Here is a 27,601-nt window from a genome sequence, read left to right as displayed (position 1 = left end):
TGCATCCGGGTGCACATATGTTATGATATGACGATCAATAAAGTATGATAAAAATAAAAAGTAAACTTTCCATTTCTCCATAAATGTAAAATTTCCATTTTTTAATCGTTCTTCAGTGACAATATAAACCTTAAAAGCTTAACAGATTTATTAACATAAATGTAATTCTTTTTGGGTTGACAATACATATATAGCAACTAATTTTGATGAAGCAACTCATTTTTGGTTTCTTTTTTATTTGCATTGAGAAATGCAACTCTGCGATATTTATCAATACATTGTTTCTTTTTTTAGCTGGTTGGTTTATCATCATACTCGTTACAAATAAAAGAAGTAATCTACCCGATAATGCGTATCATATGATAACGCGAAGAGTCAAAAATATTTATGAATTGTATTGAAAATTCGGAATCTACGCAAGTGGCGTTGACTGTTGACCTTCGACTTCCAGGTTAGCACGAAGGGTGGTATCGTAACTTAACATATCATCGCGTGGCCGTCTACGCGCCGTCTTGATCGATGAGATCTCACAGACGGCATTAATGGCTCCTGAAGAAGAATACAATTGATTTAACTAATTTCTTTACTCTTAATTATTTCCGGGAATATTAATTAATCAAAACTCGTATTAAAAAAAAACTATAACTAACCTTTTGTTTAATTTGATTTTCGCTAAATTTGTTGTTATTATTCTTCACTGTTGTGGATTCCTTGTGAATCTTCTTCTGAGCTCGCTCGCTTCACGAACAAGGGATCACATCATTTCCTCTTTTCCTCGGTGTTTCAAGGTACCTTTAGATTCTCTTTCTTATCTCTTCGTTTTGGATCTATTAAATCTCTCGTGATGAAGATTGATCTTTCTTCTCATTCTGGATAATTCTGACGGTGAATACGTACGTATTGCTTTTTTTACTTTTATTTTTAAGAGCTGAATCTGAGTTGGATTCACATTATCATTTGGTTTTGATTCTTGATTTTTTTCCAATTAGATGAATAATGTTTCAAAGTTTCCATTTTAGAAGTTTAATAATTAATTAGATCGATGATTTTGATTGTTACTCTTCCTGATTTCAGTGTGTTTTCCGATCCTGAAGAAGGGTGATCTAGTGACTACGCTTCAAAATTAACATTTCGCTTGAGTCGAGTAACGAATTCACTTAGTTCAGTGGGAGATTTGCATGGTTTTGTGAAGAACACATATTTGGTCTGGACTGCATTTACCATCTTCAACCCCAATTTTTTTGAAGGAATGGTGATAGTGGATTAGTTATCACCTATATAGGCTCTGTTCTTTTTTTTTGATAGCATTTGTTTCTGGGTATCTAGGGAAGCCATGGCTTTTGGTTCTCCTAGGAATTCTATATTAGCCGCTGGATTTCCTCGGAAGGTGTCTACTATTGCCATTGCTATTGGCGGATTGGCATCATTCTTTGTTTTCGGATTGTTGCTTCGTCTTTCCTATCCTAACGCTTCTTCAGCCAGTGGCGCCTTTTATGGAGTCGGTACTTCAACTTTATCTTTGAGCAACCATACCGTAAAAGGCCTTCAGAAGAGTAGCGACATCAATGCGTTTGATAGGAATCTGACTTCTGATTCTAGCTCAGGCTCACCAGATGTCGTTAGCAAAAACATACCACCTCCAGATTTCGGTAGTGATAGGCAGTTGGACAAACCTTTGACTCAAGAAAAAGAGGATACGGTTGCTTTGGATACAACTGAGAAGATTAATGTTCAGTCAGGTGAAGGTGAAACCAATGACACCAAGCCTGAAGAAACTCCAATTGTATCATCTCCTCCACATGACGATGACTCTGAAACTGCGTCAGCAGTACCAGGTACTGTTCTCTTAATCACACTGGTTTCCAGTTACTTAGCTTTTTGCTTATTTGGAACATCTTAATTAATGGTCGCTTAATTTGATGTAAACAAAGACTAAACTAGTAAGGGAATGTTATACATTGATTTTTGCATTTCTGTGGCAAAAGCCTTAAGGAATTCAGCGGCTTAACTCTTAGCTATAGGCTAGTGTATCTATTCTAGCCAAGGACTGAATGTAGCAGATTAGAGTTTTAAGTTGGTTAGAGAGCATATGTGAGGGCTGGGCTTTGTAAAGGTGGTCTCACCATATTGTTCTAGGAGTTGGATTTTCTAGGCTTTCTGAGGACATTTGGTTGAGAGTTCTCTCTGTTTTGATGAACTTGAATAAGAAAAAGCAGTTTCGTAGTTTTGTTGTCAGTTTCATGCTACCTGTTCCATGTTTTATAGTTCTGTTATGAATTTATCGCGTACTCTAATCTTTTATTGCTTGCAGAATGTGATTTGTATCAAGGTAGTTGGTTTTATGATCCTGGAGGACCTCTGTACACGAACAACTCTTGCCCTGTCCTGACACAGATGCAGAACTGCCAGGGCAATGGAAGACCTGACAAAGGATATGAAAATTGGAGATGGAAACCGTCTCAGTGTGACCTTCCTCGGTTTGATGCCAGGAAATTTCTTGAACTAATGAGAGGGAAAACACTAGCCTTTATAGGAGATTCAGTAGCTCGTAATCAGATGGAATCCATGTTGTGTCTTCTTTGGCAGGCAAGTAACTTAATTATTGGTGAAGAACCGGTGTAAGAGATCTATTATGTTGCTTTATTCAGCTTCATAACATTGTATGGATTATTGAACGTAGGATTCTGTTTTCAGGTTGAAACACCAGTCAATCGTGGGAGCCGAAAGATGCAGAGATGGTATTTTAAATCATCATCAGTAATGATTGCCCGTATTTGGTCATCTTGGCTCGTCCATCAGTTCAATGAAAAATTCGATTATGCTCCTGAAGGTGTCACAAAACTAAACCTGGATCTCCCTGATGAGCGCATAATGGAAGCTATCCCGAAATTCGACGTGGTTGTCCTCTCATCAGGGCACTGGTTTGCAAAGCAGTCTGTCTACATATTGAAAGACGAGATAGTGGGAGGCCAGTTATGGTGGCCAGACAAATCAAAACCTATGAAAGTCAATAACGTTGATGCATTCGGAATATCAGTTGAAACAATCCTAAAGTCCATGGCTACACACCCGAACTACAGCGGTTTAACCATTGTGAGAACATTCTCACCTGATCACTACGAGGGTGGTGCTTGGAACACAGGTGGTTCATGCACCGGGAAAGAAGAACCCATCGTTTCCGGGAAACTAGTGAAAAACGGATTCACAGAGATAATGCATGAGAAGCAGGCGACGGGATACAACCAAGCCGTGGATAAAGTAGCAGAAAACTTGAAGCTTAAATTAAAGCTGATGGATATTACAGAGGCTTTTGGATATCGCCATGATGGTCATCCTGGTCCATACAGGAACCCTGACCCGAACAAGATCACTAAAAGGGGACCAGATGGACGGCCTCCACCTCAGGACTGCTTGCACTGGTGTATGCCAGGTCCGGTCGATACATGGAACGAAATGGTATTGGAACTCATAAGGATGGACTTTGAAAGCACGAAAAAGATTACCTCATCAACTTGACTTGGTTTGAAACTCAAGGCTGAGAGAGCATATTACACGACTATATACTATGAACCTGATTCTTGATTACTACTGATAAACCGAATATAAACTCAGTTGTAGATTTGTTGGCAGCCATGGTGAGTTAGGATTAGGATTGTTTCAGATCGTAATTGTTCCACTATACTTTTTGGTTCGCTTGTGTCATCACTCACTCTTGAGATGGAGAGTTATCTTTTTTTTTTTACTTACAGTTACAGTATATGATGAGTTTGGAGTTATGAGTTGAAATGTTATAAATTATGTAAACTTGAGGGGTTTATTTGCAAAAAAAAGGTTTGATGTGTAATAGTCGCCTATCTCACACAACTGACTCACCCAAGAGGGCCAAAGCTTTGATAACTCCTCAGAGTGAAAATGGCGTCGTACACGCTATCATATATCCCTTTGACGCTCTCTAATCCTCGGATCCTTGTTTCCAGACAGAATGGATCTTCCTTGTCTTCGTCTTCTCCGCTTCTTCTTACTTCTTCTCTGTTAGGTAAGAAGCTTTTGGTGACACCACCGTCGCGCCGGTGCTTCGTCTCCAAGAACAGGTGCTTGACCTCGGCCAGCACGGTCTTAAACGTCCCAACTGCGTGAGTTTTTGATTTTACATACATAAGCCCTTCTGGTATTTTCTGGGTAGTTCTTTACACCGCGGAAATGGAAGCTTAGGTTGTAACTTGTAAGGTTGATTTGTTTTCAGGCAACCGGAGAATGGTTCTTCGGATAAGATCCCAAAGTGAGTCTCACACGAAATTGCGTATCCAATTTGTAACTTTGAGAAATTCTAGGTTTGATGAGAGGTTTATCCGTTTCATTTTAGATGGTCGGCGAGAGCTATAAAGTCACTTGCAATGGGGGAATTGGAGGCTAGGAAGCTCAAGTATCCAAGCACCGGGACTGAAGCCATTCTCATGGGTATTTTAGTCGAAGGTTTGTGATTCTGAGACTTGTATTTGCTTTAGCTTTGTGTTTACTGAGTCGTCTAGCTTAGATTGTGGTTTCTGGGTTTTCATAATGTTGCCTGGATCTCATTGTTCAAACTTCAAAGTTTGTATTTAGTTTTGAGGAATTGTTTACAATAATGCTCTGGGAAGATTGCTTCCCCTAAGTTTCAGCTCATCTGAGCTTAACTGAGTACAAGCATAGATATTAGCAAGGGCTTTTATGATTGTTTGTTCCAGTGGGATGAGATTTTGCTTCGGTTCTTCCGTTTCTTAATCGTTAAGTTGATGCTGTATATTCAGTTGTGGAATGCCTTATGTATGTTGATACAAGAAAATTAGGTAACTTAACTGTAGAAAGTATAAACAGGAAATTGAAAAGTCTTACATTTACTTGAGAGATCTGTATAAGATAATGCGGGTGATGATTTCTTTGTCTTGCTTAGACTTCACAGTCCACTCGCTTAACTGATTCCGAGCACTGGTTGTAAGTATAGGCCGTGTTTGTTTAACCAAAACAAAGACATGTGAAAATGAGTCTTTGTTTCTTAACCATAAAGAACTGATACATTATTATATTCAGTTGTGGAATGCTTATGCTGTTTTACCAAGAGGAGAGAACTGAGTAGAATCATCAGAAATAAAGTTTTATTTTTTTGTTGTATACCTTTCTTCTTTCTGTTGTTGAAAAGGCAGTGATGGTAAATCGTTTCAGATTATGTGTTTTACTGACGTTTATTAAGCTTGTTATAGTCTTTTTTCATTTTAGGCACTAGCACAGTTGCTAAGTTCCTGAGGGGGAATGGAGTCACGCTTTTTAAGGTGCGAGATGAGACAATAAGCCTGCTCGGGAAATCAGACATGTACTTTTTCAGCCCAGAGCATCCTCCTCTAACTGAACCAGCTCAAAAGGCAATTGCCTGGGCCATTGATGAGAAGAATAAATCTGGTGTGCATAAACAACACCTTCTTAATATTTGTCGATCCTTATTGTTTTCCATCCATTATATTATATAGTATAACTGAAACTGTTTGTTCACAGCTGTGGATGGTGAACTAACCACGGCATACTTGCTTCTGGGGATTTGGTCTCAAAAGGATTCAGCAGGCCACCAGATTTTGGAGAAGCTCGGGTTCGATGAAGATAAAGCCAAAGAAGTGGAGAAATCGGTAAGTTTCAAAACCCCGAGTCCAACAGGATAGAAAAGCTTTCTCAAAGTCACAACTGTTTGAGTGTTTTTTTTTTTTGGTGCAGATGAATGAAGATGTGGATTTGAGCTTCAAGAAACAAGGTCAATAGTGATGAGGCAGCTTCTGTAACTGTATATTGAGTAGCAAAAGCAACTCTTTCTCTCTGATTAAAGACTCGGCAAAAGACCACTTTCTTGAAGGAATCACTTTATCAAGGAAGACATATGCTGGCTTTCATTAGCATTCTTCACTTTCGATACTTGTTTGTGGTTAGTCTCATTTAGCTTTTCTGCATTATCACAATATACAGACTCTGGAATATGATGATCAGTGCTTTGATTCTCTAATGGGTTTATGTTTACCAAAAGGGATCAACATACATAATTCCTCATCAGCCGAGTGATTTATTTGTGAATTGTGATTTACTACTTTTAATTTCCTCGTTTACTTAATTTATTTGTTATATAGAAATCATTATATATAAAAAAGAGGGAATAATTAATAACAAGAATAAAACCAACACTAAATAAAATTTAAAAAAAAATCAAAATCATCTTTAGACAAGGAATCAAAGATGCAAGACTTTTTAAAAAGTCTAAAATAACACTAAAACCTCTGCAGCTTGTCAGCTCTGTTCAAAGGCAACTGTGTGGCCAAGGCGAGCCGTCCAGATTGTTTGTAATCGAAGGGACAAGAATGTTCCTCCGGATACCGATGTGATCCGCAAAACATGTGTCCGCATCTGCACTTGAATCCCAACACTCCTACCTTCCTCTTACATACATCACACCTTCGTTTTCCGACCGGTTCTTCTTTTACAGGGACTGGACTACTAGTGGGAGAACAAAACTGTGATCGCTCGGTCTCGGGTTCGAGTCTGAAAGCGGGAGAGTGTTGAAGAACACTCTTTTTGTAGAAGAGAGAGCATAGGTTGTTGTTCTTTCGGGTGCCATAGAGTCCACAGCCTCCAGTGCATAGTAATGCTTCTGTTTCGTTCGCATTCATAGCTGTTATAGTTTTAACAAACTCTTTCCTTCTTCTCCTTCTTCTACTAATTCCTGCTTGCTAGCTAGCTGTTAGTTTGGTATTACGAGAAACAATGCAGAACTCACATATATAGAGAAAGCATGTGTGTTGTTATATACATTCTTCTGGAATTGTGTAATGCAAATAAGTTTCCTTTTTGTGATAGAATTCGATAAGTCTTTCCTCTTTTGTTTTTGTCATAATTGTCGTACTCTTTGATATATAAGTTTCCTTAATTGTACTAACGTAAAATTTCTTGTTTTTAATTCGTAATTGATATACACCTTTTCCTTGTATATAAGAAGGGAAACTTTACATAAGAAAACGTTGAAGCTTGCTAGAGATAGGTAATTTCATAAGAAGGAAACTACGAAGACGTGTGTTTTTTTTTATCTTCGAATAGTCAGTCATATGATAAAACCCAATAAAGACAAATGGTTGACTAACGAAATGGATGTAAGACAAAATACCTAATCCAACTTGATTGATAATCAAATAGACAACAGCAGCTTCCTGGTAGTTTCTAATGTGAATGAGTCGGTCCGTTTTATCAAAAAATACTATAGTATAAGTTGCGTGCCGTTTTCACAATGGTGTTAAAGTAATTAAGTTTAAAGTAGGTAATTAAAATTTAGACAAATTCCACATGGTGATCTTTGATTACACCCACGGCTGCACGTGAATACACACATTAACGCGTCAAAACGCATACAAACACGTTACTAATTAAATTATTTAATCTCTCGTCCAAAAAGCCACGCAACAAAAAAACAGTCGAGCATTTAAAAATCTTCAACCCCGGTTCGGTTTCTCTATTTGTTTGGCTCCCTTCGTCTGAATTTGAAATTTGAGTTTTCTTTTGAAAAACATTTTTTTTGAAAATGAAAAGGAGATATATAAAAATTATTTGAGTTATTCTTTCTATGGTTCTTGTTTGATATAGAAAGAAGGAATAACAGGTTTTTGGATTTTTGTGTATTGTTTGGATATTAGCATCCGGTTTATATTTTGTTTTAACCAATCAAAAATAAGTCGGAATCCTACACGTAAACCATAATTTAATGACTCTTTGATTAATTAATGGCTCAATCGAAATGTCGAAATTTTCATATTGTCGAAAGCTCAAACCTTTCTGTCTCTCTTCCGATTTTTTATCTGAAAAGTGAGAAACACAAAACCAAAAAAAGCAACGATTTTGTCCTCTGTTTTATGGTTCAACTTCGGTTTATTAAATCTCTATGCCCTCACGATCAATCTTGGCGCCGGCTCCGGCGACTCTAGCTCCAGCTCCGGATAAGACAACTCATATCTTCCCACCTGTAGCGGCGGCTGGAGCCGGCGCCGGCGGTTTCTCTCTCTTCGTATCTCTCTCCGTCTGTTTCTGCAAGTTCAGCCGGAAACGTTCATCATCACCGCCGGCGGAAAACGCTTCCTCTTCCCATCGGAAACAGCCGCCACGTGAGTTCTCCTATTCCACTCTCCGTCGCGCCACCGGCTCTTTCTCGCAGGCGAATAGGCTAGGTCAAGGCGGGTTCGGCGTTGTTTTCCGAGGAACGATCTCCGGCGGCGAGAATGTAGCCGTAAAGGTAATGGATTCAGGATCTCTCCAAGGTGAAGGTGAGTTTCAGAACGAGTTGTTCTTCGCCTCCAAGCTTGACTCGCCTCACGTTGTCCCTGTTCTTGGCTTCTCTCACGATCGAAAACGACAACGTTTGCTTCTTGTTTACAAGCTCATGGACAATGGTAATCTCCAGGATGCTCTGCTTCACCGGAGATGCCCTGAGCTTATGGATTGGAATCGGAGGTTTTTGGTTGCTGTTAACATCGCGGACGGAATTGAGCATCTTCATAGTCTTGAACCACCTGTGATTCATGGAGACATTAAGCCTAGCAATGTTTTGTTAGATCAACTCTTCTCCGCCAAGATCGCTGATTTTGGTCTGGCTAGGTTGAAACCTGAGCAGGTTGAGATCACGGTAGCGCCGGAGCGTGACGGAGATGGGTCCATGGCTGAAGAAGTAGAGAGTGTGATAACTACTGTGACTGGTTATGAAGATTTTAACTTTGGGTTGGTTGATCAGTCGCCGGAAAGTGTTCCTAAGGTTCCTGGGTCGGTCACTGCTTCGCCGGAGACGACTACGGTTGTTTCTGTTTCTCCTGAAATGGGGGAGAAAACAGATGATGATGGTGGTAGTGTGATAATAAAGAAGGGTAAAGAGATTGAGAGCAAAGAGTGGTGGTGGAAGCAGGAGGGTAATGTTGAAAGAGGGAAAGTGAAGGAGTATGTGATGCAATGGATTGGTTCTGAAGTAAAGAAGGAGAGACCAAGCAGCACTGATTGGATTGAGGCGTCAAGTAAGAAACTTGAGAAGAAGACTAGCAAGAGGCTTGATTGGTGGCTTTCACTGGAGGAAGAGGATGAAAAGAAGAAGAAAAAGAAGCGGAGGATGGTGAGTGAGTGGTGGAAAGATGAGTATCGTAGAGAACTCGCTAAGAAAAAGAAAAAGAAGAAGAAGAAGGATACGTTAGAATCCGAATTATGTAGTGATGATGGGAGTAGCAGTGTGAGTCAATGGCGGCGTGGTAGTGGTAGCAGCATAGATTGGTGGTTAGATGGGTTGAGTGGTGAACGGTGGTCTAGAGGACGGGGAAATAGCCATGATTCAGTGAGCGGTGAGATAGCTAAGAGCAGCGGAATTAGTAGCACGCCGAGCATGAGAGGAACCGTGTGTTATGCAGCGCCTGAGTACTGTAACTTAGATAACAATGTGTCTGAGAAATGCGATGTGTATAGCTACGGTGTTCTGTTGTTAGTTCTGATCTCCGGGAGGCGACCCTTGGAGATGACGGGATCCGCTAGTGAGATCCAACGTGCAAACCTCATGTCTTGGGCGAGGAAGCTGGCAAGAAGAGGGAAACTTGGTGATCTTGTGGACCAAAAGTTGCAAAATGTAGATCAAGAACAAGCAGTGTTGTGCATAAAGGTGGCCTTGCTGTGTCTGCAAAGATTCTCGGTTTCAAGACCGTCGATGAAAGAGGTTTTGGGAATGCTCAAAGGAGAAGTAAGTCTACCGGAGTTGCCTACTGAGTTCTCACCATCGCCACCATTGAAAACAACGAGGAAGCAGCGCCGTTGATTAACTTAGGAATCAGTTTTGGTGACTGTTTAAGTGTTAAGTGCGTTACACGGTTAGTTTTAGGAATTTATTTAATCTTCACCATACTTTCCAACTTGTGCTAAATTAGTCTGTTGTTTTGTCTTCATACCCATTGACATTGATTCATAATCATCTAATTTGTTCACATCTTTATTCTTAATGTCATACACTTCTTCAAATCGGCCTTCTGCGCTGAAAAAAGGCTAGTAATATTATTATACTTCATCTACCTCCAAAACGTACTAACAGATAGATCATTCAAGGTCACTAAAGGTTTTATACAACTCCTATATGGGCCCAATAAATAGTTCTAAGAGTACATGTAAACCTCTTCCAATCGAGTTAACCAAATTGGGTCACGATGTATCCATGTACATGGCCCATACTGAGCCTTGTTCAATTTTTCATTATTTATTTTTCTTGAAACCATCAAGATCTCTTGATAATTTCTTCTCTATTCATTTTATGGAATCTAATGGGATCAATTCAAATTTTGGTTAATGGAGAGTAATCATAGTAATGTACTGTATCTTTAGGTTTTGTTTTTCATTTCATTTTATTTTTTAAATTATCATAAAAAAAAAAAACAAAAGATTCATCCATTCAAATGCTTTCGACTCAAAATGGTATAAATGGAGAACAATTATAACTAGAGGGGGGAAAACAGTAGCTAGTAAGAATGAATGATATGACTTTGTTTAGCATTGCCGAAAAAAAAGACCAATAGGTACTAATCAATTCTCAGCAAAATAACTTAGTACATTATGTTACTCCACAATTTTTTAAAAAGTGATATTCAAACACATTTTGGGAAGACGGTCCAGGGAGCATATGGCCTCAGAGCTGCAGCCCTATCATAGATAATTAAATAAATACTACATATGGTATTGGTACCAATGTCAGATATAATTGAAAATTGATAGCAGAACGTACACTTGATATGTGTACTATACTATAAGAAAAAAACAATAAAGAATTTAATAATATATAGTTATATAGTAAGAAATTAATACGGGAATGTGGAAGAGAACCTATAGGCATCGATTAAAGAGAGAAAGTTAATAATGAAGAAGCACAAAGACGTCATTGCTTACCCCTTTCAAAACTATCTTTTTCTGATACGTCTACCAATAACGTACTATTTTTTTCCTTCATTTTGAATATAATATAAACAAATTTCCCTTTTGCTATCTTTGTTTCCGGCTTCGATATTATTCAACTTTACAACAAATCACACTGACTAGACCAGATCCCATAGCACAAGATCTGATTCTACTGTCTCATATCATCATCATTCTTACTCATTAACATCATCATCACTATCGTTACAAGAAGAATCATTGTACAAAATAACTAACGTACGTAAAGACGACTAGCTAGAGGCTTCAATGAACGGTCCTCCGGAGAATATCAGACGAAGGCCACCTAGTAAGAAGAAGCTGAGAGTTAGTTGTGAAGAAAAAATGGAGAAGGTAGTACACAAAGAAGTTGAGAAACAAAGAAGACTCGAAATGGCTTCTCTCTACGCTTCTCTCCGCTCTCTTCTCCCTCTTGAGTTCATCCAGGTCAACAAAAACCCTAATTATATTATTCTTTCTTTTGATTCTTCACTCCCATCCTACAGATCTACGAAAATTAATTAGAATCTGATCAAAACATGCATGCTTTGTGGCTAACACTTCGTTTCTTGATTTGGTTCTCTAGGGTAAGCGTTCGACCTCAGATCAACTGAACGGGGGAGTCAATTACATAGAGTATTTGGAGAGGAATATCAAGGACATGAGCTCCAAGAGAGATGGCCTCGTGCTATTGTCTCGACGAAGCTTTGGGAGTAGCAATGAACAAGGCTGCGATGATGATTCGAATCATGTCGTGATTCGTCCGTGTTTGGTCGGCGTGGAAATCGTGTTTAGCCATCTCCAAACGCCGATCTCAAGCGTTCTGCAAGTGCTTCGTGAACGAGGCCTCTGTGTTATTGGCTGCATCTCCTCCAGTGTAAACGATAGACTCATTCACACTTTACAGGCTGAGGTACAATATCTCGAGCTTAGTAACTTTAGAGCAACATAAACATATTCACTAAGTAAATGTAAGAATATAAAGAGAGCTACACTTTGTTGGAAAAAAAAAAGAGGGCTACACTTAATCATATATATACAAGATATTTGTAACTCTGTTAGTGAACTACTTTATGAGTGGATAGAACTCTGTTAGTGTTAAAAACCAATTAATGGGTTTTGTGTCTTAATTTGGATTGGAATATAAACATGCATGCATCTGATCGATCGACGTTTGCTTATAGGATCAAAGTGATGAATATGTTTGGATTAATATTGTGAAGTTGTTTTGCATTAATTTTGCAGGTCAAAGATCTGGCTTTGATCGACTTAGCAGACCTTAAGGTTACACTTACCCTAATAAAGTAATTAAAAGGTTTTTCAGTAGATTTCATCTTAGCTTCTCAAATAAATAAATAAACGATGTATATATAAATAGATGGTTTCTTTAGTACTTAATTGTTCTGTGTATTTCTATATATATATTTGTGTGTTTGCAGATTTTGCAGAGATGATGTATTTCTCAACTTTAAAGAAACTGAGAGTAAGAAACTATTCACCTAGCTATAGTATAAGTCTATATATAGGATAACATTCTTATTTTACAGGAAAGGTACGCCGACGAGTAAGAGAATCGTGAAATTATGTTATGAACTTATATAACAGAATAAGTCTTATTTGAAATATGTTATCATTGCCCCCGTGAGTACGTACGTAGCATCACAACTACGAACAAAAGACAGTACGTACGTCGAATTGAACAAAAATTCAGTAACCCATCCAGATAAATAAAAATTCCGACACATTATAAATATAGAAATCATTAAAATATATATATTTATATCTTTTATTAAGAAACACAACAAAATACACTAAAATTAATTAAAAAAAAGTGTTATCTGTATACTAGTTTTGATATTTAATATATACATTCAAATTAAAAGAGAATTGAAATAAATAAAAATTAACGATCATGAATTAGAGGAATTAAAACCATATATTTCTAATAACTGTTAGATAAAAATTAGGGTTAAAAAATAAAAGTTATGCGTGTTAATTCATGTAAGAGATGGTTCATATATCCCCATTGCAGCGCCAGTAAACATGAGTTGATATGTGTGTTTCTCAGTTCACTTCCTTGTGAAGGGAGATATTCACACATAGCTGTGGAAACTCGATCAACTTTATAATTAGTTAACCCTAAGCACATGGACGAAAAATAAAAATAAACTATAGGGAACGTCTGATATTTTATATATGTTTGCTTAGTTTGAAACCGCTATAATTTTTTTACCAAATTTAAATATTTTTAATTCTAGAATTGTTGTCTTTTCTTTTAGAGTTTTGGTAAACAATTTCAGCTAAATGAGTAATCAACTTTTGTTCATGGCTTGGGGATTTGGTCGGAATTAGCCAAGTAGGGTCTAGCTACTTATATTAGTATAATGTAACACATGGCCAAGTCAACATATTCTTTGGTCTTTCTGTGTTATTTGACTTTTAAAGTCTGAATTATATACAGTTTCGTAAATATACAATAAATTATTGCATATACGTAAGCTTGATTGAATAGCCAAAGTTTGGAATAATCATATTTCAGATTTCTATATTATTTTTCTGAACCCACGAGTTTTTTTTCGAATTTTATTGAAGCTAAGGTATTTTTGTAGATGTTAAAATTGCGTCATTTTAACATTTAGAAATTAGGATGACGCTACTAAAGAATATTGTGTCAATTATACAAATATGTAACTGGGGTATTGTAATAAGCATACTTTGCTGTCAACAATCTATTACGAGTTAACTATTAAAAAGCATACAATTATTTAAAAGAGAAATATATAGTTTTGTATTTACCACATTATTAAGGTACTTTAACTTCAAACACCATATTTTATTCGACGTCTGAAAAACTAAAAAAAAAAACGAGAACAATTAAGAAATAATTGGATTGTTACTGTACAAATTGCGGCTTGTGTTTGCAACCGTCCGATAGAAAAGTCTAAAGAGTTAGTGTTTAGTCTTTAGTTTACACTTTACAGTGTAGTACTCATTTACTCCAAATTCAGGCATTTGTGTATGATTCCGAATAATTTTAACTTTTGCATAATCCTTATTTTTCTGACAACCACATCGATTTGACGTCTTTGGTCATACATAATTAACAACGTGCTTCTAACTTTAAATTTTTATAAGATGAAAACTCTGCCGCATTTGATACGTTTTTGGGAGCTAGCTAGGGGAAATGCAGCCATGTCCCTGATCACATTACCAATTTGACTTGTATAAATGTTTCAAATTGTATTTTTTAAAAGAGATAAATATTTGCATGTTTTCATTACCTTAAACAGTAATAAAAACTAGAGCAAGAGAGAGACGTGTCTTAAGAAATAATCTTTACATAAACCAGGCGAAAGGAGGAGTTTTATTGGACGGCTGTTTGCTACTTCTTGAATTCGATAGACAGTTGTAGCAGTTGTCTAATCAAAAAATCAATCTTGTCAACGAGTTCTTGCATGACAATGCGTGATGCGTCAACCAAAACTACACATCTTGTTCATCAAACATCCAACAATTTCAGCACCTTGATCGAAACTTGGAAAATATGGAAAAGACACACAGCAAGTAATGAGCATACCATCCCTAAAGAAAAAGATTGGGTCAAACATATCCAAAAAAGACTAGTAAACTTCAAGAATCCAAATAAATAAATATAAATGTAATGGACTAGTTAAAAGATAACAGAGGATTCGTGACAGAGAAGAAGGATTTGCTTTGCCTTGAAAGGATAACCTTTACCAAAAGGCTTTATTTTAAATAAATGGAAACAGTGGTCCGTGGAAGGATGTCATAGATCGTATGCATATTATAATGTAATTAGTATCTTCTAAAGAACACAGTAGTGTACATTTGTCTACATAATATATCTGATACGCAATGGATATGGTACGTTTTTTATAAAAACATGTTGAAAAAGACTAGTTGCAGTGTGAGCAGGTGCTATAATATAAAGTACGGAGCCCCACATACGACCATCATCACAACATATATCATCAACGGCTGAGGTTTGATCTTTTTTTGTTTTTGTTTTCGTGTATCCCAATCTTTAGGACACGGTTTAGGCCTTTCACGTCCACATATGTCACGATACAGTTATCTCTTCTCCGGTTCCTTCTTCCTCCTCGTCCCAGTCGTATCGCATGATAAGTAAACTGTAATTGTGACATTTTTTGCTTTTAGCAAACAGTTTGCGTTTCAGTCACTTTTTCTACATACATATTTGTCGGTTTGACTTTGACATTTAGATATGTACAGTGTACTTTTGTTGTTTTATTTTTTAATTTTCTATTTATGTTCTTTCATGGTAAGAGATGGATTTACATAAAAGGAAAATTTTTACTTGGATGTAATGGCAAAAGCTGTTTTAAGAAACGTATGAATTAATTTGCTTTATCAAAAAATAATGTATAAAATAATAATTTGACATTTGATTTTAATCATAGTGAGTTATAAAAAAAATTAGAGAGCTTATTTTGATATTTTCTCACACAATGAAAACAATAGTATTGTTGTTACTTGTTACTTTGTTAGCTAGTGACTTTTTAGTGTAGTGCCCGAATTTAAATGCTGCAAATCCCAAAAAAAAAAAGAAAAAAAATCAGAATTATTATTTTGATACCACCAAATAAATCTGATATAAAAATATTTTGGCCTTGTCCAAAAAAAGTAATAATAATATTTTGGCCAAGGAGGACTCACGCTAGCCCGAGGCTCATCATCCTGTTAAAAAGAAGAAAACAATATTTTCATAAAAAAAGAGTAATTCCAGAACCTGCATTATTTGGCCCTCCCTAATGTGTATATATATTAAATATTTTAATTAATGGTCCTCCCTCTCACCTACAGCAGACATAGAGAACCATTTTGGTTCTTTAAGGCACTATCCTTGAACAAGTAAAACAAACAATAAAAGATATAAAAAATTATATATCATAGGACAGAACCACACACAAATCCTATGGGAGATCTGATACATTGCTAAAGCTCAAAGTGTCAAACTATATATGGATCCTTATCAGAATCTTAATCCCAAAGGCTACCAGAGACAAAGACCGTTTAGCTCAGCCGGTGAAGGCGGCAGCAGCGGCGGCTCAGGTTTGCCTCATGATACAGATGACAATAAGAAGAAGAAGAAGCTTCTCCACCGCGACATCGAACGCCAAAGAAGACAAGAAATGGCTACGCTCTTCGCTGCTCTTCGTACTCACCTACCTCTCCAATACATCAAGGTTCATATATATATATATATATATATATATATATATATATATATATATATATATTCTTTTACTCACTTTTTGTAATTATCTCTCTCAAATTTTATTTATCTTTCTTTGTAGCTATTGTTCGAACAAGAAACCAAGATTTGGCTGTTAGGGTTATGAATATTTCCTTTTTGTATGTATCTAATTTTATTATATTATTTGTAGGGGAAAAGAGCTGTTTCGGATCATGTAAACGGAGCGGTGAATTTCATCAAGGACACGGAGACAAGGATTAAAGAACTCACTGCAAGAAGAGACGAGCTAAGTAGAGGAACGGGTCAGAGATATCTGTCGAATTCGGATCCAGCAAAAACTGGATCCGATTTGCCTAAACCGGATCCGGCGACTGTGATGGTGCAACCACACGTGAGCGGCTTAGAAGTGGTGGTGAGCAGCAGCTCCTCAGGTCCCGATGCTTTGAAACTCTCAAGAGTGCTTGAGACACTTCAAGAGAAAGGGCTTGAAGTCATCAGCTCACTCACGACAAGAGTCAATGAGAGGCTCATGCACACTATTCAAGTTGAGGTATGGTTACACAACATGACATGTCAATTGAAATTAAGTTTAGGGTTTCATTCTGCTTATAGTTTATATGAAAACAGGTTAATAGTTTCGGATGCATCGACTTAGCTTGGTTGCAGGAGAAGCTTGTTGAGGATTTGATACTTTCAACAGGGTAGTGATCAGAGACACTACATTCATAGTCGTAATTAAGACCCTTCATCGTATGATCTCTTTTACCCGAGCTCTTTCTTTCATTATATGAAGGTGTGGACTTTAGCTAAATAGGAACCCATTTCCAAATTATTTTCCCTTTTAGATTTGGTATTGAAGCTTGTTATAAATATGATAAAGAACAATAATACTTTTTGTACATATCATATGTTTATTGCTCCAATTGTTATTCTCTTATACTTTGTTCATGAGCTTATATATATACACTTAGAAATAATGTGAAAGTAATACATATATTAGACACAAGAATTTCACTTGTTTCTTGTTTGTCAATGGTACATAAAGATATGCAATGTTGGATATGCATGGTGTATTTAGGTATTTTGGTTCATGCATTTTACAACATAATATATATGACTGAATTATATATTACGTTGTTTTGGTTCATGCAATGTTGGATATGATATACTAAATTCTAATTGAAAAATATCACAATATTCTAAATGCAGGAAATATCTAAAGTCTTCTTGAAGTTTCATCTTGAGAGCAAGGAAGGTGCATAGGTTTTAAAGTTCATTCGTGGATTGAGGCGTACGTAGCTTTGGTTTAAACTAGTTCAAGTTCGTACGATGCTGTTATATTTCAAGCGGATTTTATGGGTGGGTATATAACTTCACCATCATTCACCGCCACGCACGCCGTTAAGACCAAGGGGTGTGATGTTTTCAGTAGACCATTTGTTTCTCACAAACAAGTTTTTTCCTTCTTCTTATAACATTTTTTGTTTTTTTCGTTGTTATGTCTTCCTGTATTATTTTAGTATGGAAACCAAGTTTCATATAACGCATATGCATGAATCATTAAGCAAGGGTAGAGCAAAATAAAGGCAAATACAATAAACCATGAATCATTAAGAAAGGGTAGAGCAAAATAAAGGCCAATAGTCCAAAACAATAACATAATATATCGCCAACTGTTTGAAGTTAAAGGTTTAATCGCCTAGTTCTAACCAGATAAGTATGTATGAAGATATATATTGAGTAAGAGGGAACCATGAATCTTTTGGGCTCTAATATTGGTCAAAATGAAGGTTATATCTTCGATATTTTATGTGAATTGTTTTGCACATATAACTGCACAATTTGAGAAGAAACATAACTGTTACAATTTCTAGGTCGACATACTGAGTTATGTCAAAGAGAGATACAATGTGAAGTAGTGATACTAACAGCGAGAGAATCCCAATCGTTTGGAATTTAATTAGAAAGTGACTAAAAGTTCCAAATAACTAACGATATTATAGTAATACTAGCTAGAAGAAAATAGAACATATGTTTTGATTGTAAGTTAATAACCCTAAGTCCCTAACACAGGACATACATACCAATGTGAAATGTCATCATCATTATTTTGGACTATATCCGCAAGTATATATCATCAGTATGTGCGTGTAAATTCATAAGCACAAATTTAGCCTATCTAGCTCACATCACCAAATGACATAGCAAATGTAAACTCAGAGGTCGAATTATAAGCGATTATTAATCACTTAATCATCAGGATGCTTTTCCTGACAAAGAAGAAGCATTTTAGAAAGACTGAATTCAATGCATAGAACCACCTTACCATTTTAGCATTTTCTAATGTTGACATTACTTTCTTATTCAAAACTTTAAGATATTCTTCTTTTTTTTTTTCGTTAAGATACTTTAGACGATTATCTAATATTCAATTGCAATATCTTATTTTCTTTTGTAATTCACGATACGACACAGTATTATACATATCCCCCAAAATCTTGGTTTCTTTTGCCTCGTCTTTTGACTCTTTTCCTACGTACCCTCATAAGTATATATATGAAGAGCAGAGTCACATTAATTTTATTCTAATAAGAACTCATTATTTTAGATCAAAGTTCCACTTTCATTTATTAATAAATCTCACGAACTTAAGCGAAGTTGACAGTAGTTCAAATGTTTCAAGCACTTACTTAAGAGATACGCATGATGAGTGGTTGAGATCTCCATAATATTCGTTTGTTATCTTTAGTTATATCATTATTGGTAATCAAATTAATTATCAACAAGGAGTCTTATTTTAGTATAAATCTGTGGTCGTCAAAAAAAAAAAAAGGAAAAGAAAAAGAGATGCCGTCCAACAAATCCATGATCATCACTCATCAGATCGGATTGTGTTCCAACATAAAAGATAGTCCCAGAAGATTTATCATTTTAATGAAAATATACTCGGAAATACTAATATTTAAAAGCCCATATTAATTATTTCCAACTATCTAGGCAAACTAATGACAATAATATTAAAAATTTAGACATCATTTCCATCTAATGTAAGTACAAAGTATCACACTATTTTTTTTTAACACTATAATGTTCATAACTGCGAGTCACGTTGTCCTTTTCTGCATTTTATCTACAACAAAATTAACAAAAATAAAATGGTTTTTTTTCCTTCTTTCAATTTAGATAATTTGACCTATAGTTTATAAATAGCCGGATCTAATGGCGAACTACATTATATCTATGTGTACACATTTTCTATCGTTTTACTTGCATGTATAAGATTTGACCAAACCTTATTGTATTTGTGTGCGTGTCCCTGTGGGGTTTAAGTTAGTCCCATATACTATATGATAGTGATTTCTGGCCAAACATATCATCATGTACACGATCATGTACTTCTCAATCAGTTGGTGTCATGTCCGAGAGATTCAGAAATGGAATGATCCGATTTTTTTCCTTCTTCTTTTTTAAATAAAATAATGATCCGATCTTATATGTGTTTCCATGCATAGTCAATAGATTATCAATTAAGGACGATTTCGTACCTACACAATCAATGATTTTGGGTGAGCAGTCGTCATATATTATGATTTCATTAAAAAAGGTTGTATAAGACAAGTACACATGTGAAAACATTCATACCTAACTAGTTTGCTATTACGTCTTTTTGTGTGTGTGTGTGTGTGTGTGTGTGTGTGTGTCAGTTTCCTATATGTATAATTATGTCAATGTTGAGTTGTAGGTTATCCTAAATCAAATTATATTTAAGTTTTCATGCTTGTATTATTCCAAAATAGTTGCATGTAATAGTTTAAGATACTGTACAGCATATGTTCAGAGAAAAATTAACGCAAAAAGATTTTACTTGAAGTCGAAGTTTCAACAAAATCGAAATTTAGAGGCAGGGAGAAGAAATCGAACATCCAAAATTTGCAGAAGTATAAAAAAGACATGATTTTCAGATGACACCAAAAGTATTATGGAAAAGAAAGATAATGCGTGGGCTACCTTATTAAAAAGATGGATTTTACCCATTAGTAGCCCACGTATAAAAAAGTTACGTCCCAAAAGATGTTAATGTAATGGATCGGTTCCACAGTAACTACATACATAGTTTTGTACTTTTGGATAATGTGTTCTAAGATTCATAGTGAATTAGCAAATTAACCTAACATGATATGAGAAATGGAAAAAGAAAAAAAAAAAGGTTTGTCAATTACATACATCTAGGTTTGTCAATTAGGACTAAAGCCCAAAATCCATGGAACCTATATTTCAATCCCCAAAAACTGGATTGTTAGGCGTAAGAGTAAGACCATTCGGACAGGGATTTTTCTCCTGGTTTAGCCCAAACTGAATGGTTTCTTAGACAAAGAATAAGGAAATCAGATCATATAAAATACTGATCTTATCGAAACGTGTCCTCACGAGTTCGACATGCAATTCATATAGAGCCACGCACTATTTTCTACACCAAACAGCAAAAACTTACTGATCTTATCTTGACATATCTTCACGAGTTCAACATGTAATTCACATAGAATTCTCATTAACATAAAACTGAATATCCTGTCATCGTCGACCAACATATAAAACAAACTTTAAAAGGTGAGAGTAAGACAAGAAGGTGGGGACTGGGGAGGGTGATCGCTGGTCAAGTATAATTAAGCAGTCGTCGACTACAAGTTCATTTCTAGTCATGTGGCCGGCCATCACCATTCACCAACCTAGGATCGCCGCTTTGACAAATATCCATTCGACCTTCTTTTAGGCATGCAGCTTTGATCTATGGTACTTCAAAACATCATAAATTTACATATTGTTGAATTGCCATAATTAGTTCACAAAATCATAACGTGGGTAGGTTTTTCATTAATTAGATGCCATTGTTTTAGGGGGCCAATATGGAGTACAAGTTCGTTGGTTTACTTGCAGCAAGTATACATGTCTCAGGTTGAAATCTGATCAGTACATGTTTTGGGAACAAAGGGACCACATTTTTCCTTTTCTGCTTCTAACCTAATAAATTCCATGTGTTCATAGTCTTTGTATTAGTTATCCGTAACGTTTCCTCAAACATGCTACTAGACCAATTCGTCCGATATATATAACCTTAGATGGATTAATTTTCTTAAATCTGTAAAATAATTGTGGGTGTAGTGACTGTAGTCATTAAGTTATGGTAGTAGCGGATCAGTTTTCAGAAATGAAATGCTAAGGTTGTTATTGCATCTTACCATATACATGATATTAAATATAAAAAACAAAAACAGAAAAAGATAAGTAACTAACAAGACGAGACATAGATATTGTTTTATTTCTTAGATGGGTTTGTTGGTGAGCCAATCTGAGAAGGCTTGGAGAGTGTTCATGTCTGCTCTATAGTGTTTCTGAGTGAATTCAAGGAACATAGACCATGTGAAGTCAGGGTATTTCCTTGATGTGATGCTGTCCAAAAGCTCCCTTGGTGGCTTCACTACTCTGTCTTTTTTGGGACACAAGAAGAATGCAAGTGATTTCCTCTCGCTCTCGCTGTTCACCACTGCCCTATGCAAGCAGCTCTTGTATCTATCGTTAGATAGAGCCTACAAAATGAGATCAATCCCGGTTTAGAGTATATCTCAACCAAAATATGTGTTTCTTTTTCTCTCTTTAGTGGGCTTACCATGAAAGTATCGCCGATATTGACGACAAAGGCTTTGGGATTGGGACGTATGGAGCGCCACTGATTTTCGACAAAGACTTGAAGGCCATTAACATGGTCTTGGTGAAGGATGGTAAGAGAAGTTGGATCACAATGAGGTCCTGTTCCTAATGTAAGATCTGGTTTCTGACATGGAGGGTAGTAATTCAGTCTCATTATCGAATCATTGTCTTCAAAAAACTCTCGAAAGTAGTCTCGGTTTACGCCTAAACTTAGCCCCAAAAGCTCCATGATCTTCAGTGACAGAGAACTCATTGCCTCGCAGTACTCTTGGTACACCTTCCTGCAATAAACCAGAAACCAACAATAACAATAAGTAGTCTTCTAAAGTCACGGTACAGTGGTCGGTATAGAAGAAACCGGTTATTGGTTTTGTTAAAACAAAACAGAGGAAAGGACAAAAGACATGTTAAATTATTTCATTTTTCTCTCTTTCTCTCTCTATCTTTTATTAGTTTATTGCTCTGTTTTAACTTTTACCCAAATGGCTCAAACTCATGTCCCAAGGCATCGCTGAAGTAATCTTGAACGGTTTTTGGGATTGTCTCGCCTTCGCAAAACCGGAAAGAGAGTGTCTCCTTCCATGGAAGCTTGGTGGAGAAGCGGCCGGTGAAACTGCTGGCGTAGCCACAACTCTCGCCGGGTTTTCTCAGAACCCTCTGTTTCTCGGAGAGAGGCATATCGAAGAAGCGGCTCATGTATACATGAGCGTCTGATATAAGCTCCTCGCTGATGCCGTGATTGACCACGAGGAAGAACCCGTGCTTCTTACATGCCTCAGAGATAAGCGTGGAGGCTTGTAAAGAGGCAGAGGAGGAAGATGGAGAGGCAGATGAGCCTCCATCAGAGAGAAGGTCTTGGAGATCGATGAGGGGAACATCAAGCTCGGGAGCGTCGATGGAAGGCTTCTCGTCGTCAGGCCATATGAACTGGTTTGGGATATTGGGTTGGAGGTTAAGCATGGAAGGGTTAAAGATCAATGGCGTTTGAATATTATTTCCGATGCCTAGTTTAGGTTTGTCTTCTTCCGCTAGAGATGTTGTTACGCAACTCACGGCCATTTTTTTCTGAGGTTTCTTGGAGTTCTTGTTTTTGGTCGATGGAGAGAAATAGTAAAGCGAGTAGTATAGTATTTGCGAGGAGATACCACGGGTCCTTTCAGTCTTTATATAAGCAAGCATTTAAGGCTATTGTATAGTGTTGTCCACTTCTCTTTTGTTTGTTTGTTTTGTGACTAATAAGTATTATTTTTTTTGGAATGAAAGACTTTTTGCCACATGTGACTGAGATCAGTTTGCATTAGATCGACGAATCTATCTACTATTTTTAGATTATCATTCTTTGCAATGCAGTTAAAATCGCTAAACAAGTGGTGGAAACTGGAAAAACCTTAAACAAACAAAAAAGAAAAAAGAAAAAAATGGAGTGAATTTATCTTAAATTTAATTAATTGAATCTATATTAAATTCAGATTTATTTCAAAAAATAAACTAATAACTAAGGGGGTATTATTGAATTCTAACTTATAAAGAATTTAGACGACTCTAGTAAAATCATAGATAGTTTGATTGTTTAAGAGCTTAAAGGATTGTTTGAGAATTTTCTTTAGTCTTGTTGATTATTTTTTCTATAGTTTTGTAAAGTCTCTCAAACAATCTATGTATTAATAAGATACTTTTCATGAATTTATTTTGTAAAGAAAAGAGTTTAAAATCATAAACCAATAACATAAAATTTAAATTCATTAATAGTCAGAGATTCTTTTGTTTTAATTGAATAACACAGAACTTTTAATGACTTTGTAAAACTCTGAATTCCATAACCCATATCTGTTAAGATTTTCAATGACTTTTTACAAATCAATAACTAATAACACCAAACTTTAAAAGAGTTTAGTAAAATCTTGATTCAATAACAAATGGTCCTACCTAACATCTAAAGTCATTAAAACACCACATAACTCCCAAACCAATAACACCCCCTAAGTGATATGTGTATTATGAGGTTTTTATTACAAAATAAAACCACCATTATTGGTGGGATCTTAAAAATAAGGTTTACACTAGAGGGTAAATAAGATTTTACCCTCACAATTTATCACTTCTATTTGGTGGTCTGTTTAAACAAGAAACCCTCACAATTTATCACTTCTATATTTTATTTTATTTCTATTGTGATTTTAGTAAAAGTATCTAGTTAAGAAACCATGGATGGAAAAGCTTTTACATAGAAAACACTGATAGATATGCTCTTATGATTTCTCTAGATATTTAGAAGAAAAACAAAAACGAATGGTGAAGATACGAAAAAAATTGTCTTTTCTCTTTAGCTTACATGTTTGTTGTGTCGGAGACATGGACAATTACCATTAATAATGAATAGCATACTAGTACTAACTCATAGGTCGAGGTCTTTAGGTATTTGATACTACTATTTGAATTTACATCACGAGATAGACATATACCCTTTAGATGTTAATTTAACATATATGTAAATGATGGCTGGTTTGCCCAAAAAAAAAGAAAATGTAAATGATGGATGGATGGTTAAAAGTATTTTACACCATGAGTGAATAACATGTAAGAAAATTCAAATTCTTTGAATGATCTTAATCCATGGTGGTGGCTAGCTAGGTAGTCAAAAAAGTTCCACAGCCATGAGTCTTCGGCTTTAAATGGAAGGGCAGATTAAAGGCAGATTAAAAGCAGATAATACACATAGTGGGGGAACTGCTATTTTTCCTACATTCACACAAAATTAATATAATGGCAGTTTAAAAAAGGAAATATTATTAAAAAATAATTGATCTGCTGGCAGATCAAAAATAAGAAGGATATTTGTACTGCACTATGAACAGTAAAAAAGCTGGAGATTTGGAGTGTTTTTAAATGAACTGTTTTTTTAATAAAAAATTAATAAAACTTGATATGCATTTAATATGCCATATCTGCTTAATCTGCTTTTGTTGTGCTGGGTATATTTGAACTGCTTGATCTGCTCTGCCATATTTATTATCTCCATTCAAAACCTTCGTTACCGCTAAGCCTGGGTAGGACGATACAGACAAATCCAAGATTGTCTAAATCTGTTCATCGGGAATTGTAGTAGCGAAACAAAACAAAAAAGATTGGGATACTTGTAAGTTATATTTTTAAAAACAAAAACAACTGTGGATCCTTTAGGTAGGGGTCTGTTTTTATAGTTGGCAGGACAAAAGAGCTTCCCAAGGTTCTTTGGATTTTTATGGGAAGTGTTGGTTCCACTTTGTTATTCTGTTTTTTTTTGCCTTTGCTCTCTCGAGTTTGCTTTCTTGTCTTTTTCTTCCAATTATTTCCTTTGTTTTTAATTTTATTATTATTATTTTTTTCTCTAGCATTTTTTTTAATTTAAATTTCAACCTATTTGTCCAAAAAAAATAAAAAAATTTAACCTAATATATTAAGAAGTTAAATTATCATGTTTAATACAGAAAACTAATAATGTTTTTTTTTTACATTTTAATTTTATAAATTCTTTATTTTTCTGATTCGTTATTCTTTATTTTGTAAAGTAATGGAGTCTTTGTTTTATATATCTATTAAAATTTGGTTCTAACTGTTTCTAATCTTTTTAATTTTTGATCACACATTATGTAAATTATAAAATGTTGAAGTTTCGCATCTGAATTTTAACTCAACATAAACGAAATAATTATTTAGTTATTTGGCTAATTTTCCCTAGTTTTTTTTTAAAATGCGTGTATATAAACAATATATGTTAGTAAACAATTATTGTACAAACAATATATATTAGTAACCAATTACTGTAATAATGTTTAAAGGCCGTAAGAACATTAAACTGTCCAACCAATCATCCCTTTAGTTCGGTTCAATTACAATTTGGTTCAGTTTTGTTAGACTTTAATTAGTATGGTCGTGTCATACAATTTTTACATGTTAAAATTTGGTGGAATCAAACAATGATAGCGTGGGTTAGTTAGATATTTATTTAGCAAGTTACTTCAGCACTTTAAACAATCTTATCATCACATGGACAATATTTTGGAAGCTACTGGTTTGAAGACAGAGCAGATACAGCCAAAGTGAGACAGTCAAAACTTGGTTAAGGTAAATAGATTCATTTCCCTTTTAGCTTCCTACAATTAAACAAAAACATGCTTTACAATTACACGAAACCTCGCTAGCTAGTTCAACTTTGAGTTTGGATCGCTGTATATGGTATGGCTACGCGACGTTATTAGGTTTGTAAGAGATAAATGATGACCAGTTAGAGAAGAGGCAAGAGTGTGTTGTCGGCTCATGGTGCTCATGCTAGGGTCCATTCCCATTTCTATAAGAGCCTAATTTTTGAAAGCAAAAAAAAGTTTTAGTACTAAAGGAAAAGAATTGAAATAATTAAGCTTCATAAGATTTACATTTTTGTTCTTAGAACCTAGCTCTAATACATTTGAGCCAATTAGGGGACAAAGAAATACATACTAACAACTAAGTAGGGATGCCATAAAGAAGGTTGGGGCCGACCAAGTGTGTTCTTCTCTATTTTAATGTGGTGCAAGTTCTATCTCTATCTTAATTACTATAAGAGAGTGAGATATTGAAGGACCCAACAATGCTGGACCTATAAAGGACAACTATTAGACATGAGGTTTTGTCGCAAATAGTAGCTCCAATTAAAACCCTCTTATTGATCCACTATAACCAGTTCATGCTTTTTATGTCCTGTCTCCGGCATCATTAGATGGACGGGGAAAGAGAGATTGATCTCTTACCTAATCACACGAGAAACTGGGGGGCATAGATGATCTCAAATAGATTTGTTTTCTTTCTCTTGATTTTTTAAAGAAAATGACATTACTCCATCCCCAATTAATTAGTGACGCTGAGAGCATGTTATCACTGTTTTAGATTGAATAATGGTATGTGATTTATGCCATAAAAAGTTTTTTTTTATACATTTACATAAAAAATAAAATATAAAAGAAAACTATAAAGGCTTGAAAAAAGTCTTCAGTTAAGCATGAAAAACTTTTTTTTTTCTTCCAACATTTCCCAGCGACTAATTAGATAAAAAATATTCCATCCTTTATAACAAAACCACTATAAGTACAAAAATAATTGATCGTATAACTAAACAACAGTTTTCTAATATTGTAAATAATGACACTTTAGATGATGATGCTAAACGTTCTATGGATTTGAAAACAGAGGGAGCAACACATGTGCAGTTCTTCAACTCAATCATGCAACTTTTTAAACTGATACTTGAAATAAATGACAAGAAGCAAATCTTTAGTTATTTTTTTCTCGGATACGAGTGTACAATCAAGGATTTTACAGTACATAACATTGTCATGATGCATTATGGCTTAATAGAGGACCTAGGAATTTCAAGCCTCACATTATAAGATATAAAGTGTGTGTGTGACTGTGTGTATACAATTATCTGATTTGATATATGTGACAACCTAAGAACATACGAGAACGAGATACTAAAGTCGTAAAGAGAAGAAAACAAAATTAGGATGATGGTTTGTGGGAAAATTGCAACGAATAGTTCTTTCACCTAATTAAAACATAACATATTTCAACGTTAAGTAGGAATCATACATACTTAAATCAATGAAACAAAAAAAAAAAAAATAGACGACACTATTAATTTATATTTTATATATATAAAAAAAA

The 27,601-nt window shown here is 35.4% G+C and overlaps 7 protein-coding genes across 9 annotated transcripts; 5 read left to right on the top strand and 2 right to left on the bottom strand.

Annotated features, from left to right (window-relative positions):
• The first annotated feature begins 585 nt into the window (after positions 1 to 585).
• LOC17878462 (protein trichome birefringence-like 18) lies at positions 586 to 3,804 on the top strand. 3 transcript variants are annotated; one of them, XM_023778170.1, is made up of 5 exons: positions 586 to 788; positions 1,075 to 1,181; positions 1,327 to 1,835; positions 2,312 to 2,586; positions 2,695 to 3,804. In XM_023778170.1, exons 3-5 carry the CDS (start codon positions 1,334 to 1,336, stop codon positions 3,514 to 3,516), a joined length of 1,599 nt encoding a protein of 532 aa, XP_023633938.1. In that variant the 5' UTR covers positions 586 to 788; positions 1,075 to 1,181; positions 1,327 to 1,333; the 3' UTR covers positions 3,517 to 3,804. The 3 variants fall into 3 exon arrangements, with proteins under 3 accessions (XP_023633938.1, XP_006285281.1, XP_023633937.1); XM_006285219.2 differs by having other exon boundaries at positions 1,075 to 1,204; XM_023778169.1 differs by lacking the exon at positions 586 to 788 and adding an exon at positions 840 to 893 and having other exon boundaries at positions 1,075 to 1,835.
• Positions 3,805 to 3,863: 59 nt separating this feature from the next.
• On the top strand, positions 3,864 to 6,127 carry LOC17880392 (ATP-dependent Clp protease ATP-binding subunit CLPT1, chloroplastic). The gene is made up of 6 exons (XM_006285413.2): positions 3,864 to 4,133; positions 4,244 to 4,279; positions 4,364 to 4,473; positions 5,254 to 5,433; positions 5,527 to 5,654; positions 5,740 to 6,127. Exons 1-6 carry the CDS (start codon positions 3,913 to 3,915, stop codon positions 5,782 to 5,784), a joined length of 720 nt encoding a protein of 239 aa, XP_006285475.1. The 5' UTR covers positions 3,864 to 3,912; the 3' UTR covers positions 5,785 to 6,127.
• A 97-nt stretch (positions 6,128 to 6,224) lies between these two features.
• LOC17878211 (zinc finger A20 and AN1 domain-containing stress-associated protein 10) lies at positions 6,225 to 6,866 on the bottom strand. Its single transcript, XM_006284685.2, has one exon. It carries the CDS (start codon positions 6,678 to 6,680, stop codon positions 6,282 to 6,284), a length of 399 nt encoding a protein of 132 aa, XP_006284747.1. The 5' UTR covers positions 6,681 to 6,866; the 3' UTR covers positions 6,225 to 6,281.
• Positions 6,867 to 7,667: 801 nt separating this feature from the next.
• Positions 7,668 to 10,038, top strand: LOC17877400 (receptor-like serine/threonine-protein kinase At4g25390). Its single transcript, XM_006283262.2, has one exon. It carries the CDS (start codon positions 7,940 to 7,942, stop codon positions 9,836 to 9,838), a length of 1,899 nt encoding a protein of 632 aa, XP_006283324.1. The 5' UTR covers positions 7,668 to 7,939; the 3' UTR covers positions 9,839 to 10,038.
• Positions 10,039 to 11,073: 1,035 nt separating this feature from the next.
• LOC17878824 (transcription factor bHLH118) lies at positions 11,074 to 12,551 on the top strand. The gene is made up of 3 exons (XM_023779299.1): positions 11,074 to 11,424; positions 11,564 to 11,890; positions 12,223 to 12,551. The coding sequence occupies exons 1-3, from the start codon at positions 11,248 to 11,250 to the stop codon at positions 12,283 to 12,285; spliced, it is 567 nt and encodes a 188-aa protein (XP_023635067.1). The 5' UTR covers positions 11,074 to 11,247; the 3' UTR covers positions 12,286 to 12,551.
• A 3,429-nt stretch (positions 12,552 to 15,980) lies between these two features.
• LOC17879046 (transcription factor bHLH126) lies at positions 15,981 to 17,744 on the top strand. The gene is made up of 4 exons (XM_006285287.2): positions 15,981 to 16,205; positions 16,407 to 16,766; positions 16,844 to 16,966; positions 17,426 to 17,744. The coding sequence occupies exons 1-3, from the start codon at positions 15,981 to 15,983 to the stop codon at positions 16,919 to 16,921; spliced, it is 663 nt and encodes a 220-aa protein (XP_006285349.1). The 3' UTR covers positions 16,922 to 16,966; positions 17,426 to 17,744.
• Positions 17,745 to 21,413: 3,669 nt separating this feature from the next.
• LOC17880891 (gibberellin 20 oxidase 1) lies at positions 21,414 to 23,074 on the bottom strand. Its single transcript, XM_006283834.2, has 3 exons — positions 22,401 to 23,074; positions 21,882 to 22,203; positions 21,414 to 21,801 (listed from the first exon to the last, which is right to left on the bottom strand). Exons 1-3 carry the CDS (start codon positions 22,979 to 22,981, stop codon positions 21,538 to 21,540), a joined length of 1,167 nt encoding a protein of 388 aa, XP_006283896.1. The 5' UTR covers positions 22,982 to 23,074; the 3' UTR covers positions 21,414 to 21,537.
• Between the last annotated feature and the right edge of the window lie 4,527 nt (positions 23,075 to 27,601).

The sequence above is a fragment of the Capsella rubella genome, unplaced genomic scaffold (genome assembly GCF_000375325.1).
Source record: "Capsella rubella cultivar Monte Gargano unplaced genomic scaffold, Caprub1_0 scaffold_7, whole genome shotgun sequence".
In the NCBI taxonomy this organism is placed as follows: Eukaryota; Viridiplantae; Streptophyta; class Magnoliopsida; order Brassicales; family Brassicaceae; genus Capsella; species Capsella rubella.
This window is presented reverse-complemented; position numbering and strand designations above follow the sequence as displayed.